Below are 15480 nucleotides of genomic sequence, written 5' to 3' on the forward strand. Positions count from 1 at the left end.
CGCCCCCTGGAGGCCGCGCGGGCTGGCCCGAGCCTGACCCCCGGCGGCCGGCGCAGACCCTTTCTCAGACCCGACCCCGACCGCGACCCCGACCTGGGCCATGACCCTGACTCCAGATCTGGAACTCCCCGGGAAGCCGGGACCGAAGAAGACCCTGGACCCAGACCTTGACCACAACTCGGATCCCATCTCGGATCCGAGACTCCACAATAGACCCCGGCCCTCACCCCAGACTTGACACTTCAGAACATGATCTCCAGGACTTGGACCTCAGACCCTGGACATAACCCCTGACTTCTGGACCTTGGTCGAGGTCTACGACCTGACATTAGGCCTGGATAACATTCCTGACCCCAGCCTCCAAACAGGACCCCAAGCCCAGACCTTGGACCACAGTCTTAGACTCTGTGACCTGAGATCACAACACTTTGTCCTGCCCTGGCTCCACACCCAGACCTTGACACTGACCTCAGACCCTCAACAGGACCCCAGATCTAGTTTTTTGGACCATGACCTCAAACACTGATCCCATCCTGGTTACTAACCCCAACTTTGATTCCAACCCCAGACCCAGATCATGGTCATGACCCTAAACTCTGGACTTGGAGATAAGGACCAGACCTGAACTTGGACCATCAACCCCAGACCAGAGTTCCAGACCAATATCAAGAACTCTGAACACAGACCCAGGACCAGGATATCCAACCAGGCACCCAGTCTGGACCTAGAACACTTAACAAGTCCCCATGAATTTGGGACTTGACAACTGCAGTCAGGCTCCAGGCCTACCCCAGCCCCAACCCTCACCCCTCCTGCTTTAGACCCAGCTCTTGCCCCGGGATTACCACAGAGGACGAACGACCCTGCGCCAGCCACCCCCCCCCTTGTAGACCCAGGGCCCTGGCCTGCACCCCCACCCATCCATGAAGTCTTGATGGAATCATCATGATTCCACAAGATGGAATCGAACCTCTCTCAGCCTGGGAGGACAAAGGAGTGTCAGTGCTGCCTGGTAAGGGAAACTCACTGTACTGAGAGGACTCGGGGTGGGGGGGTGGGCGGGAATCCATGTGTCTCAAAGAAGCACCCTCTATCTCATCTCAACATGCTCCTCTCTAGAGTCTTTCTCTGCTTTCCAAGATGACAAGATCCCTTCCCAGTCCTGGGCACATGGGGTTCAAGCTTCATGCCAGTTTGTGGGCCAGTAACCAGGACCCTTTTGCAAAGCAGAACGCCCCTTTCTCTGCATTTCTCAGGCTACCTTCTGAGATCAGCACCAGAGCACATCAGAAATAATCAGGTCCCTTCTCAGTGGGCAACACTACCATCCCCCCAGATACCCAGGTCAGAACTCCAGGCATCATCCTCAACAATTGACAATTCCTTTGCCCCCTGGCCTAATCTCTCACCACACCCTCTCGTCGGGCCTGAGAGTCTTCTTAAACCTGTCCACTTCTCAGGATCCCCGTAGTTGCTGCCCTAATGCAGGCCCCGACCAGAGACACTTCTCCCAAATCTAGACCTGATGGAGTTACTAAGGACTTTGGGAGCTGCTGAGAGTGGGGCGTGTGCAGGGGGGCTCTGGGTCCCTACCCACTCTACTCAAAGCAGATCAGGTGAGCAAGTTCCTTAAAGCAAGGAACCTGAATGACTGGACCCTGCTCCCCTCTCCTGCTTGTGCTGCCGCCATTCTCTGCACCCGGGATCCCCCACCAGACCACCCATCCTTCTCACCTCTGTCCCTTTGTTCTTGCCCGTGCCAACAAGCACTCTGTGTGCTGTCTTCCCTGGCTAATTCATGCTCATCCTTCAAGACCCACCTCTTCCAGGGCGCCTGGGTGGCTCCGTTGGTTGGGCGACTGCCTTCGGCTCAGGTCATGATTCCGGAGTCCCTGGATCGAGTCCCGCATCGGGCTCCCTGCTCGGCGGGGAGTCTGCTTCTCCCTCTGCCCCTCCCCCCTCTCATGTGCTCGCTCTCATTCTCTCTCTCTGAAATAAATAAATAAAATCTTTAAAAAAAAAAAAAAAGACCCACCTCTTCCAGGGAGCCGCCCCCAACTCCCTGACCCCAAACTGGGTACATCTCCAGTTCTGCACTTAGCACCTACTTCCTTGATTTGAGAACAACATCAGTTGCAAAATGTATCATTTCAAGTTTTTGACTGGGGGTGGGGGGAGGGGTGGTTGAAGTTTTGTTAAATGTTTGTATCAATTGGAAAATGCATCCTGATGTTGGGAATGCTGACGTAAAAAAGAAACAAAAAGGTATATACAGTCTCCAACTGTAACTGAGGCTCTCAGTTCCCCTCTTGCCCCAGTGCCCCCACAGTACGTGACAGAAAGGCACAGTTTGATGAATGAGTGAGTGAGTGAATGAGCGCCTCAGCCCAAGCACAGAATTTGGAGCAGAACGAGCCAAGGCACACAGGATGCCACAACAGGAGGCCTCTGCCCTCCCCTCCTCCCGCCCCACCCCAACTCTTCAACTCTTAGGGACTGACTACGGCCTCACGCTGCTGGCCGGGGTTTTCTGGAGCAGCCTTTATTTTTAAAATTCTTCCCCAGGGCACCTGGCTGGCCCAGCCGGTAGAGCGTGCGACTCTTGATCTCAGGGTTGTAAATTCAAGCCCCACGTTGAGTGTAGAGATTACTTAAAAAATAATAATAAGGGGAGCCTGGGTGGCTCAGTCAGCTAAGTGTCTGACTCTTGGTTTCAGCTCAGGTTGTGATCTTGGGGTAATGAGATCGGGTCCCCACATCACCTCGGGCTCCATGCTCAGCAGGGAGTTGGCTTAAGAGTAATCTCTCCCTCAGGGCACCTGGGTGGCTCAGTCGTTAAGCGTCTGCCTTTGGCTCAGGTCATGATCCCAGGTCCTGCGATCGAGCCCGCATCAGGCTCCCTGCTCAGCGGGAAGCCTGCTTCTCCCTCTCCCACTCCCCCTGCTTGTGTTCCCTCTCTCGCTGTGTCTCTCTGTCAGATACATAAATAAATAAAGAGTATCTCTCCCTCTTCCTTTGTCCCTCCCCCCACTGTGAGCTTGTGCGCACACATGCTCTCTCTCTCAAATAAATAAATCTTTAAAAAAATATACGTAAATAAATGAATAAATGAACGAATAAACAAACAAACAAATAAATAAAATTCTTCTTCATCAACTTGTCCCTTTGGGTTCGAAAGGGCAGCCATCCTGGTCCAGGAAGTGGTTCTACCTTCCCCTCACCACCTGGAAACCCCACCCCACCCCTGCCCGGGGCCCCAGCAGGCCTGAAGCCTGGGTCCTTTGAGAGAGAGACAGTCTTCTCCAGGGCAGCCCTCACTGATTCCCTGAACCCCAGAGAGCGGCTGCTGGAGCACTGGGTGGAAAGAGGTTGAGGGGAGTTCCTGGCCTGGAGGCTGTTTTGGGGGGTGATGCTGCCCCCTGGTGGTTGAGGGAAGGCTGATCGTAAACTCGACTTTGAGGGTAGCTTCAGACATTCCTTCTCTCTCTCTCTTTTTAAAGATTTTATTTATTTATTTGACAGAGAGAGAGAGATAGCGAGAGCAGGAACACAAGCAGGGGGAGTGGGAGGGGAAGTAGCAGGCTTCCCGCTGAGCTGGGAGCCTGATGCGGGGCTCGATCCCAGGACCCTGGGATCATGACCTGAGCCAAAGACAGACGCTTAATGACTGAGCCACCCAGGCACCTCCAGACATTCCTTCTGTTAACAAACCTTTGTCAGGTGCCCAGACGGTGTTGGCCTCTGGCTGGGATGCTGGGAGCGATGGAGAAGTGGAAGCCCATCTTTGTCCGGCAGGCAGACCCGCAGACACACCACTACCTGGCATCTCTCTCAGATGACTAATAGGTGTTGCAAACTTAACGCATCCCACACAGAGCTCCTGCTCCCACCACCCAGCCTGTCCAACCTGCTCCTCTCTCCCACCTACCCATCCCAGTCGTGGTTCCTCCTTCTTCTAAAAACCTAGGAGTCACCCTTGAATGCTCTCTTCCCTCACCTGCCGCTGCCCCCACGCATTCTCCTGCATTCTCATGCATGTTGACTACCTGGTGTGTCTGCCTCCAAAGTAGACCCTGAACCCTTCCACTGTGCCCTGCTAAGCCCGATCCAAGTCCCACCAACTCCAGCCTGGTGCTGATCCTGCACCAGCCTCCTTGCTAGGCTCCCTGCCTCTCCTCTAGCCAGGGTTTACAGGCCTAAAGCAAACCCCACCTCCAATGATTGCCTCTGCCCTAAGGAAAGACATCCCCCACCTTCCGTGGCCTATAAGACCTACACCGTCTGGCCCCTGCCTGCCTCTCTAACTCAACTCCATCTTCCTTTCCCCTAACCCCTTAGTTTCTGGTCAATCTGGTCTTCCCTCTGTCACTACAACAAGTTCATTTCCACCTCTGGGGTTTTGACTTTATAATTGCCCTTGCCTGGAATGTCGTTCCCCTCCTTTCTGGCCAGGAGGGCTCCTGTTCACTCTGTGTCTCTTTGGCTGAGGGGTTCCTGCTCAGGGGGCTCTCCCTTGGTGCCTCTGTTTGCTGCGGTCACTGCATCATTCCTCACACCCAGCATGGTGCCTGGCACAAAGTTAGGCTCCCAAAGAGAAACAGGATTTAGTGGTGGCCCAGTCCTGTAAAGAAGACCTCTAAAAGTATACCTCCAATTAAGCTGGCAAGAGCTATATTGTAAGGAGGTGGGTGCTCAGAAGAAGAGGGTCAGGGGAAGGGTTGGAGAAGGGTCAGGGAGGGCAGGGGACAGATGGGGAAAGTCTTGAACTTGACATTGTGTGTGGGTAAACATGAGTGAGGCTGGGGATGAGGACTGACATGTGCCCAGACCCGGGAGTGCCAGTTCCCTCCTGCTGGGGCCTCCGAGGCTGTGAAGATCCAGGAGGATAAGCTTGGGGGCTTCCCTGGCCTCACCAGGGTTGTCCCGACTGACGGGGAGAAACTTCTGCCTAACACGGACAGCTACCCCTCTGATGTCTGGGGCTTAGACGGTGCCAGGCTCTGGCTGGGATGCCAGAAGTTGACTTCATTCACTCCCTCACTCATCCAACAATATTTGTTGAGCACCTACTACATGCTAGGCACTGGTACTTGGCCTTGGGGATCCAACACAGGGAGAGACAAACAGTGAACTTACAGGCAAAATACACATAATAATAACCACTGACATTTATTGTGTTCTCAGTATGTGCAGGGCACTGTTGCTAGAACCCAGATGATCTGATTTAATGTTCAAAACATCCTTATGAGGCAGGTGACAAGTTATTATAAGAGCCAGGAGGGGCGCCTGGTGGCTCAGTCGGTTATGCAGGGAACGGGGTGGGGGATGGGGGACACTCTTGGTTTCCGCTCAGGTCGTGGGACCCAGGCCCAGGACCGGCTCCGTCCTCCTCGTGGTCTGCTTGTCCCTCTCCCTCCTCCTCTGCACCCCACCCCCCTGCTTATGCACACACTCTCTCTAAAATAAATAAATAAATAAAATCTTTAAAAAAAAAAAAAGAGCCAGGAGCCTTCTCAGGTGAAGTCAGGGAAATCTCCAAGGAAGGGCGTTTTTGCCAGAGCCAGAAGGATGGGAGAGAAACAGCTTTTGTTCAGGGCATGGAAAAGAGTTTTTCGGGCATGTGGAACAGGAAGTTAAATGCGAAGGCCCTGAGGGAGGAAAGGGCTCTAGTATCCGGGAGGCTCCACTCTCCAGGACGCCGGTCCTACGCTCCCACCCGCACAGTCCAAGGCCCTTCGTGGCCCTTGGCTCCCAGGCACCCGCCCACGATCCCGGGCCGGGCTTCCAGACAGCTGGCTCCGCCCGATCCACTTTCCGGAGCAGCGCCTCTCCTTGGAACCCTCCGGAAGGTCACGCATTCCCCGCACTGCCCCGGGGCCCCTGTCTCCCTTTCCGCCTCAGAGAGAGCCTTAGCCGGGCCTGGGCCCCCGCTTGTGGCCCCACGAGACCGTGGCCCCACGAGACCGTGGCCCCGGCCCCGCCCCATTGCCCCGGCCCCGCCCCGGCCCCGCCCCCCGTGGCGTCCCGCACCCGGTCCTCTCTAGCGCGCGTGCGCCCCGGTGGCCCCGGCTGCGCCTGGCCCTGGAACCGTCTGTGTTGGCACAGAGAGCGTTTGTTTCTTGGCGCCTCAGGCCCGCCTGTGAGTGTCCGAAGCGTGGTCTCGTAGCCCCCCCGGGCCTCATGCTGTGGCCAGTGGTACTTGCTGTGTCGGGGAGAGGGAGGACCTGGGGAAAAGACCTGGGGTCAAATGCTAGTGCCACTTCCTACTGCCCAGGCTGGGTGCCCCAGCCAAATTACTTAACCTTCTTGAGCCTTGCCTTTCTTTTCCTTGCCCTCCAGCCTGACCTCACGGGATTGCTTTGAGAATTAAGGGAGATACTGTGTGTGCAGTGGTGGCCTGGGAGAAATGGCTTTCTGAGTGGCTGTCACACGTGAAGTATGTGGGCCTCCCTTGCATCTCCCTCTAGGCGTCCTCTGTGGCCTCTTTTCTCTCCTCTCTCCCCTCTCCCTTTCCTTTTCTGGATCTTTTGGGGTGTTTTCTCTCTGTGTCTGTCTCTTTCTGCTTCTGTCCTTCTGTCTTGCCATCCTAGCACTCTCAGGAAACACCCTGGGGGGACGGCAGCTGGACCTTCCTGCCCCCTGTAACTCTCTGGAATCGGCAGGTGGCGGAGGCAGAAGCTGGGTGACAGCGCCAGGCCGAGAGCAAACCCAGGTGCTCCTGACCTGGAGTGCCTGCTCTCACTGTTTCTGCCCACTTGGGTGTCAATGCTGAGCTTTCCTTCTGGGCCTGGGCACCTGGAAAGGTGGACGTAGGATGGGTCTCCCCAGCCAGTAAGCGGCAGGCCTGCTCTGCTGCTGGCCTTCCAAATGGCACTTAGCACAGAGCTGGCTGGGAGGGAAGGGGAGAGCTAGGATTGTTCCTCCCCACCAAGACTAGCGACACGTACATATACTGCAAACGAAATGCGGGGAAGAATTTCACAATAAAAAAAAGAAGAACATTTCAAGATGGCGATAGCAGAGCATTAAGCTGAGTGTGGGGTCCTTCTGAGAGCAGGGCCCTGTAATGCTATGGGTCACTTACCTATGATTTAGGTCCTGCTTCCCCCTCCCATAACACCCACCTTTCATTATGCTCAGTAAATGTCTTTATCCCACCATTCCTGGAACAGATGAAGCGGGAGGTTGAGCTAGCTAAGGCTAGCCCCACCCTCAAGGAGTTGGAGGAGCCATGGGAGACGGGTGGATGCTCAGCAGGGCGTGGGAGAGCTGGGGTAAAGGCTGTAGGCCCTGGCCTAGTGTTCACATACATCCCAGCTGGGCCGCTGACCCTAGAGCCCCTTGCTTCACCTCTCTGAGCCTTGGCTTCGTCATCTGTAGAATGAAGGCACCTGCCCCCTGGGCTGGCATGTGAATGAAATGTCATCACGTGTACACAGAGCGCCTAGGGAGCCAGGTGGATAGGACTGACTCTGGGGCCAGCCTTAAGGTTGGTTTTATTAGCCAAGGCACTTCAGCTAAGTTCAATATCCGTAAGTCAGTTCCTCACCTTATTTTTTTAAAAAGATTTTATTTGAGAGAGAGAGAGAGATAACATGAGTGGGGGGGAGGGGCAGAAGGACAAGCAGACTCCCTGCTCAGTGGGGAGCCCGCTTCGGGGCTCGATCCCAGGATCCTGAGATCATGACCTGAGCTGAAGGGAGACGCTTAACCGACTGAGCCACCACAGCGCCTCGGGTGCCTGCTGCTTTTACTACACTGTTGTTGCCTACAAAAGGCACAGAATGTACAGGTTATTCCATTTTGGGTGGAAGGGAAATGGAAGGGCTTTTGGAGGAAGAGGTTTGAAGGAAAATGTTCATAGTTGTAGTGAGGGTAGCACATCCTAAACACACCAAGCCTGGGGTGCCTGGGTGGCTTTGTCGGTTGAGTGTCTGCCTTTGGCTCAGGTCATGATCCCGGCGTCCTGGGATCGAGCCCCGCATTGGGCTCCCCGTTCAGCGGGGAGTCCGCTTCTCCCTCTGCCCCTCACCCCGCTCGTGCTCTCTCTCAAATAAATAAATACTTAAAAACAAGCAAACCCAAAGAAAACCACAGCAAGCCTGGGGACCACAAATGTGTCATTCAAGTCCTCTTAGAAGCACCTACCATGTGTCATTTTACAAATGTCAGTGGGAGGATGAGTTTACTGAGTTTAGGTATGACCCTGGAGGATTACTTAAGATTTTTGTGTGCACCTTAGGAAGATTAATTCATAGCTGAATGCAGGTTAGATTGGATAGAGCCCCCATCCCACCCCCAAAGAGGCTGGTAGCATGAGCACAAGAAAGAAACGTAAAGTTGTATGAGGTAATGGAAAAAGTGAGTTTTGAGAAGGTGGCAACAGACTGACTGCACTGGGGAAGGATGGGCCTCTGGGGATCCGAGCTACTGGGAACATCACCTATTAGGTGCTAAGCTCTGCACCTGCTGCTGGGGATGATGTGGGGAGCAACACAGACTGATCTCTGTCCTCGTGGAGCTTCCCACTAGCTGGGGAGAAGACCTTAGCGTCCTAAAAGGCAGTAGGGTACCATGGGAGCATAGGACTAGTCTTGGACAGGGTGGGAGATGGTTTCCCGGAGGAAAGCAACAAGTCAACTGAGGCAGGGGTACTTAGCAGAGGAAATGGCAAAGGCCCAGAGAGGGTGGGACTCAAAGTTAGGTATGCGTGGAGAGGAGTAGGAGGGGCAAATGGTGAGTGAGGAAGCTTGAGGCCTTTGTCCTGAGAAACACACTAATGGGTTTTAAGCAAAGTAGTCAAATCTGTCCTTTTTTTTTTAAGATTTTATTTATTTGACAGAGAGATAGAGAGCACAGATAGAGTGGCAGGCAGAGGGAGAAGGAGAAGCAGGCTCTCCGCTGAGCAGTGAGCCCGATGCGGGGCTCGATCCCAAGGCTCTGGGATCATGACCTGAGCTGAAGGCAGACGCTTAACCGAGCCACTCAGGCGCCCCTCGAATCTATCTTTTAAAGAAAAATGTTCTGGCTGCCATCATGGAGGACAGGGGTTGGACTGGAGGCTGGGAGGCACTCAGGGCTCTTGCTGTGGTCAAGGTTCCAGACAATGGTGGCTTTGAGTAGGGTGGCAGAGATGAGGTAACCGAGAGGCAGATGGGTTTCTGAGATAGTTAGGATGCAAAACTGACACTCTTCCTTCCTTCCCTGGCAACATCCAAACACCACCACATACATATCCATCCTCAAGAAACGAACATGAAATCAACTAACTCCTGTCTGAGACCCTGTCCGTTTCTAGAATGTGCAGAGCTGGAGATGGTCCTTCACTGTCAGCCTTGGGAGTAGGATGGGCAGGGATTCCCCGCTCCCTTGAAGGTAGTGGTGGAAGCCTACTCACGACCTCCCAGATGGGAGTTCAGCTCTCCCGAGATGCTGCCATCAGGGTTGAGGTGGTAGTCGGCTGGCAGCACCTAGCACACTGATCTACCGGCTGCAAGCTTGTACTCAACAAGCCAAGTGATGAGAAGCAGCAAGATGTGGTGGGACAAATGCTGACTGGAGCCTGCCTGTCTGGTCCAGACCTTGCTCAGTGACCTTGAGCAGGCACTGTCAACGGGCCTGTTTTGCAGCTTTAGCGGATGGAGGTTGGCCTTGAATCTCCAGGGATGGCAAGATTAGAAATCCCCAGGCCTTCTCAGCATAGCACCATGGGAGGGGGGTGGGGACCTCAGGGAATCAGGTAATCACATTTGTACATCCATTAAAAAGTTCATCTTGATCAAGTAAAATGCATGATGTTTCTAGAAGCAGGTAATGCTTTTTGACATTAACAACAACAAAAAAAAGGCAAGGCAAGTAGTACAGACATGTGGCAGTTCTGCTGCTTCTGCTCAGAGGAATGAAGCAGGCAACCCTTAGCCTTCTCCAGCATCGGAGCCTGCATGACCTGACACTCTCACGGCACACACACACCAAGGCAGAAAAGGTTTTGTTTTTGGTTGTTTTTAAAGCCTTTTTATTAAAAAAAAAAAAAAAAAAGAAAAAGAAAAGAAAAGAAAATAAAACCCCACCCAGAACCCAAAACCCGAATCAAAATATTTCCCATTGGAGGCTATTTCTTTTTTTGTCTTTTAAAAATTTTATTACACAAATATCTCCCATTCCCATGTGTCAGAGGAAAGATGTCCTTGCTCCTTCTAAAACCAATAGTGGAGAACGTTTAGAAAACGAAAGTCCAACCAGCTTCCCTCCTTCCCTGGCCCAAAATAACCCCAATGTGTCAACTGAGATAGCAGGACTTGCCCCCTTAATGCTTACATTTAATTTAAAATTTTTAGCACAACATTGGAGATTGACTCTAAATCAGCAACAAAAAATATATATTTACAATATTTCTCCGAAAAACAAAAACAGAAAAAACACAACCAAACCCTTTAAACATAGTGACTTTAGGAGTTTTATTTATGGAGCAGTTATTTTTTTAATCACCAAGTGATTTTATATTATATATATATAAATTTTCTTCCTTTCCTTTGTGGTTTTTCGCCCCGGTGCTTGGAAAGATGGAGGCGGGGTGTCTGGCCCTGCAGTCTGAGGAGGGCAGGCTCTCCTGGCAAGGCCACATCTCAGAGCAGATTTCGGGAAATGTGATGGGACTCCCGGGATCCTCTGTCCCCAGAGACATTTCTTTCCTCCACGCGGACCAACCCTCACCTCTAAAAACCATTTCCCCCCCTCACAGTCCTAGAGAAAAAGGAAACCCAGCAAGGGCATAGGTCCATCTGCTGCCACTCCTGGGCTCCCTTTCCTGCTGACCAATTTACGTGCGCGGTAAAAATGCTTGTTTTTCCAAACCAAAAACAAACGAAAATAAAAACCCCCTCCCCCCCCCAACCAAACCATCAGCTTGGAAACTTCTGTGGATGAAATGTCCCAAAGTCAGAGGCACTCTCCCGGCACAATCCCTGCTCTGAAGGGGTCTCTCCACCTCCCCTTTTATAAAAAGACAACAAAATGAAACAATCTTTTCAGTACTTTCCACAGGAGCAACCAAAAAAAGGCAGGAAGCTTCCAATTATAGGTCATTAACAATAATATTAATAAGGTTTTTGCTCAATACCCAGGGTTCTTTACAGAGAAGTTCCCCTAACTGAGGCACTCTGGAATAAGTCACTGGCATTTCCTCAAAGTTTCAGCCCCAGGTCACTGGGGCCTGGAGACCAATGGAAGGGGCAGAGGGTCACGGGAGCAGACTGCTGCTTTTAAGGTGCAGCCAAGAGAATCAGCAGATTGGAAGAAATAGACACAATGCCACCCCTTCCCAGGACCCAGTTTTCTTAGGAGGCCAGTCAATGCCAGGGTCAAAGCTGGGCTAGGTGGCAAAGAGGGATCCCCTCTGCCTCTATTGCTTTGGAAGTGGCAAGTGTGCAGTTGGCGTCTCTCCTCAGGGTGGCTCACGCTTCAGACCCCTGGTGCCTGGGCTCCTTCCCCTCCCCCCGCAGGGTTTCAGGAGGAGGAGAGCCTGAGACTGGGCTGCAGGAAAGGGGCCAGGAAGGGAGGGGGCTGGAGGACGAGAAGGCGGGGCAAGGTTGTGCTATCGCTATCCTCACAGATGGGGAGCAGAGTGCAAATCCGCGTCTATCACTTATAAGCTCTTGCCACAGGCTGCTGCTATTGAGCATCTCCTCACACACTTAAATATTGACCCAAAAGAAATTCCGACCTTTCTTTCTTTCTTTTTTTTTTTTTAAAGTGCAAAAAGCTCTCTGCTGCCCTAGAGAGAGGATCTTTGGACAGGCCGTTCAATGCAAAGTAAAAGGGGGCAGCTGATGGGGCTCAACACAGGGCGGTGGAGGGGGAGACACCATGCTCCCCTCCCTCCCTCCCTCCACACACACGTGTAACACACTCAGCCACACACACCGAGGCACATGCACACCCCCTTCCACGGCTACAGGCAGAGGGCAGGTGACTGGCTTCAAAGCAGGACCCCCCCTCCCCCCCACCCCGCCACAAGGTGCCAGATCAGTGAGCCACTGGGGCTGAACACAGGCTGGGCTCTGGGGGCTACACTACACCGGAGGCCCAGAGCCTGCTGGGAGGCAGGTGGGGAGCCAAGTTCTCTGCTCTCCCCAGCTCGGGGAGATCAGCTGCTCCCTCTGAGGACACACATCCTGGGAAAGCCCTGTCCAGGCAGGAAGGAGGAACATGTGGAATGGGCAGTGGGAGGCTAAAGAGGGAGAATAAGGAGATGGTGCCTGTCTCAGAATCTGCCTAGGAAGCAATAAAATGGGGGTGTCCCTGGGGTACACAGTTCCAGCTCCTCTGAAGAGCTTCAACCCCAATAAGTGCAACAAGGACCTCATAGAGACTAGCAGGCAAGTCTGGGGTGGGGTAACCTCATTACGTGAACTACCACGAGCACTGGACAGGATCAAGCTAAAGGAAGGGGGAGAGCATGGACACGGATGAGAGGTTTTATACACCTCAACAGCACCAGTATGATCGGCATGGGTCTGGCCTTCCTGGGGCTGCTGGCCCCTCCTGCATAAGCTGGGAGAGTGTGGTGGAGGAGAGACACGCACTGGACACCACAAGGAGAGCCTGGCCACAGAGACAGGGCCACTTTCTTCCCTGGAAATTTGCTCAGAACCAGGCACGGCTGGGGACCATGGATGGGGAGAAGGGCCCCCGGGCCCCGCACAGATGACGGTTGCAGACACCCCAAACTGAGAGCCCGGCCTCCTGGCCGGTGAGCGAGCAGGCGGGTGGGCAGGTGAGCAAGCGAGCAGGCACCTCGACAGCACGCAGCCTGTGCTTTCCCCTTGGATTCTGATCAATTTTCTACTCCTTTCTCCTCAGGAGGGAGAGGAGCAGGCAGGTAAGCCTGGTGTCTACCACCCTCTCTGCCCCGCCTGTAGGGGAAGGGCTCAAGGGACAAGAGAGCAGAGAGGGAGTGTGACGCTGGCCTCAGAGCCCGTGCAGGGTCGGGGAGAGAGGCTCTCCTGGCTGGGGAGTCAGGGGAAGATCGGTTTCCTGTGCAGTCTGGGCTGCGTGTGTTTTAGCTGATCTTCTGTATCAGCTTCTCGTCAGACAGGCAGTAGAGACTGTTGATGGACAAGTCTGAGATGAAGTGCTCGCAGGCTTTTCGAGTGATCTGCTTGCATCCTCGAAGGTCGATCAAGGTGACATTGGCGATGCGCCGTAGGTAGATCAGGGTCTGGTCTGTCAATTTATTGCAACCTGTGAGGACAGTGAGCATGAGGACAATGCTGTGTACACACAGCCACAGGAGCCTACCTCCGCCACCCAGTTCCCCAGCTCTTTCCCTTAAAATAAATGCTAAGCAAAAGCCCTCTTTGTCTCGTAACTACCTGGCTCAGAGACCAGAAGTGCCCCTTGATGCCTCACTCCCTGCTCCACAGGGCTGACCAAACTGCAGCCGGCAATGGCCACGCCCTCAGGCACCTAACAACTACCTGAGGCCTCCATCCCCCAATCAGTGAAAAGAGAGAGAAATCCGTGTCCTTGTCCAGATATGAGGAAACAATTCAGTTCAAACAGACCCAGGTTCTCTGTTTTACTGGTCAAGCTGAGCCCTTCAGGGAGGGCTGAGCCCTTCAGGAGGCACAGGGCACTGTCTGTCATGAAACGTCACAGCGGCGTACCTGCCATGTTGAGCTCTGTGAGGGAGTAGCGAGTGGAAGACCCAACAGCGGTGAGCAGATTGGAGGACTGATCTGTCAGGTGGCTGCAGTGACTGAGGTCGAGTCGAGAAAGGAGGGGCATGTGACGAATGATGAGGCGAAGCGTGGCGTCTGTGATGTCAAGGCCTGCCAGCCGGAAGTCAGTCATGTTCCGGAGCTTGCTGCGATTGTCCTGACCTGCACAGGCAAGGAAAGAGCCTAGGTCAAAACTCTTACCCCTAGTCCAGCTCCAAAACTGCAGGCAGCTTCAGCTCCTTCCTAGCCAGACCTCCTTGCAGGGGTTAAGCAGAACTGCCCACACCCAGTCCTGCCTGCAGGCAGTGAGCGGGGTGTGGGGGCAGTTTCTAGGAAACCAGACACGTTTTCTTTCTTCCCAGCTGCTAGATTATGCCTCATTTACACAGCAAAAGGGTATGTGTGGAACGCTCCACCCCTCTCCACACTCCCACACTTTTCTAGGCCACAACGCAAACAGCTTTTAATGTCCCACCTCAACCATGAAGACTTCCTGGACTTCCTCACGATAACACTGTCTGGGTCCTAAACTCCAGTACCCCCTAAGACGATTCCCTCCTTTGCCTGCAGGCAGGCAGATGGCTGTAAATAGCTAACCTGCACTTACACACAGCCCATCACTCTGTTCTCCATTTGCACTCATCCACAGCATCATTTCGGACACTTCCTTAGTTTCTGAGACCGACTTAGTTTCGACAGACTTTGTCTGTCGAAAGACAAAGCTACCCTAAGATGAACACAGAGAAGTCAGGCCCAGAGCATACCTGGTTTATCAGCCGGTGGAGTCAGCAAGTCCCGAATTTGAGGGTCCTTGATTCCTACTGCCCACCGAAGATCAAGGGTCCTGAGAAGGGGGCAGCTGGAGGTGCTGAGGGCAGACACTGCAGACCAGGAACAGCCTGCTAGGAGGAGGTCTTTCAGTCCTACAACGGAAGAAACCAACCATACACTCTATTACATTTTCCAGCTTTGGTGGTAAAACCAATTGCTTAGTTCCTACCAGAGAAATATAGTAAGTGTGAGTGACTTCCTGTCTTCCTAGGACCTCAAAATGCTGAGGGGAAGAAGGCATTCTAAGGGGCCAATCATGGCAGTGTCATACTCAAATCTTTGCAGTGGCTGTGCCAACAAGATTCATTGTCTTTGCTGTCCGGGTGATAACTGACTAGTCCAGTTAGTCTGGAGTGGTGCCTTGGGGACTGGCAGTTAGAGGGCCCTAGGTGAAGCCCTTGCTAGTAAGCAGGAAGATGACAATGGCATGGGACTGCTGCCCGATATTGCCCTAAAGCAATTTTATTTTTAAGATTTTATTTATTTATTTGACAGAGAGAGAGAGCACAAGCAGAGGGAGAGGGAGTAGGCTCTCCACTGAGCAGAGAGCCTGACGCAGGACTCAATGCCAGGACCCCGAGATCATGGCCTGAGCTGAAGGCATTTGCTCAACCGACTGAGCCACCCAGGCACCCTGCCCTAAAGCAATTTAAAGCAGCACTTCCTAGAGCCAGTCTTCCCTGCCTGCTCACCTGGCAGCCTGTTGACGAGCCACGTCAGTTGTTTCTTGGAGATGTTGGTCCAACTGAGGTCAAGGCTGACTGGCTGCCTCTTGATGATACCACTGAGAGCCTGGGGTACAATAGCCTTACACCTACTCAAGTCAATTTTTGTCCAAAGTCTCTTGTCGCAGCACCTGTGATAGAAGGAGAGAGAACTGGCCATCAGTAACCCGGTACCCCTTGTCAGAGGAGCTCCCATCAAAGGG

General features: G+C 53.2%; 1 protein-coding gene across 1 annotated transcript in view; it reads right to left on the minus strand.

Annotated features, from left to right (window-relative positions):
• Positions 1-10431: 10431 nt before the first annotated feature.
• The window catches only part of KDM2A (lysine demethylase 2A), a 112871-nt gene continuing 107822 nt past the window's right edge, over positions 10432-15480 (minus strand). The window contains exons 18-21 of the mRNA XM_021685581.2: positions 15245-15408; positions 14486-14644; positions 13668-13883; positions 10432-13242 (exon numbers count right to left, since the gene is read on the minus strand). Of these exons, the coding sequence (XP_021541256.1) occupies positions 13061-13242; positions 13668-13883; positions 14486-14644; positions 15245-15408 (721 nt within the window). The 3' untranslated portion in view covers positions 10432-13060. The remainder of the gene's footprint in view (positions 13243-13667; positions 13884-14485; positions 14645-15244; positions 15409-15480) is intronic.

Source organism: Neomonachus schauinslandi, chromosome 11 (assembly GCF_002201575.2).
Source record: "Neomonachus schauinslandi chromosome 11, ASM220157v2, whole genome shotgun sequence".
In the NCBI taxonomy this organism is placed as follows: Eukaryota; Metazoa; Chordata; class Mammalia; order Carnivora; family Phocidae; genus Neomonachus; species Neomonachus schauinslandi.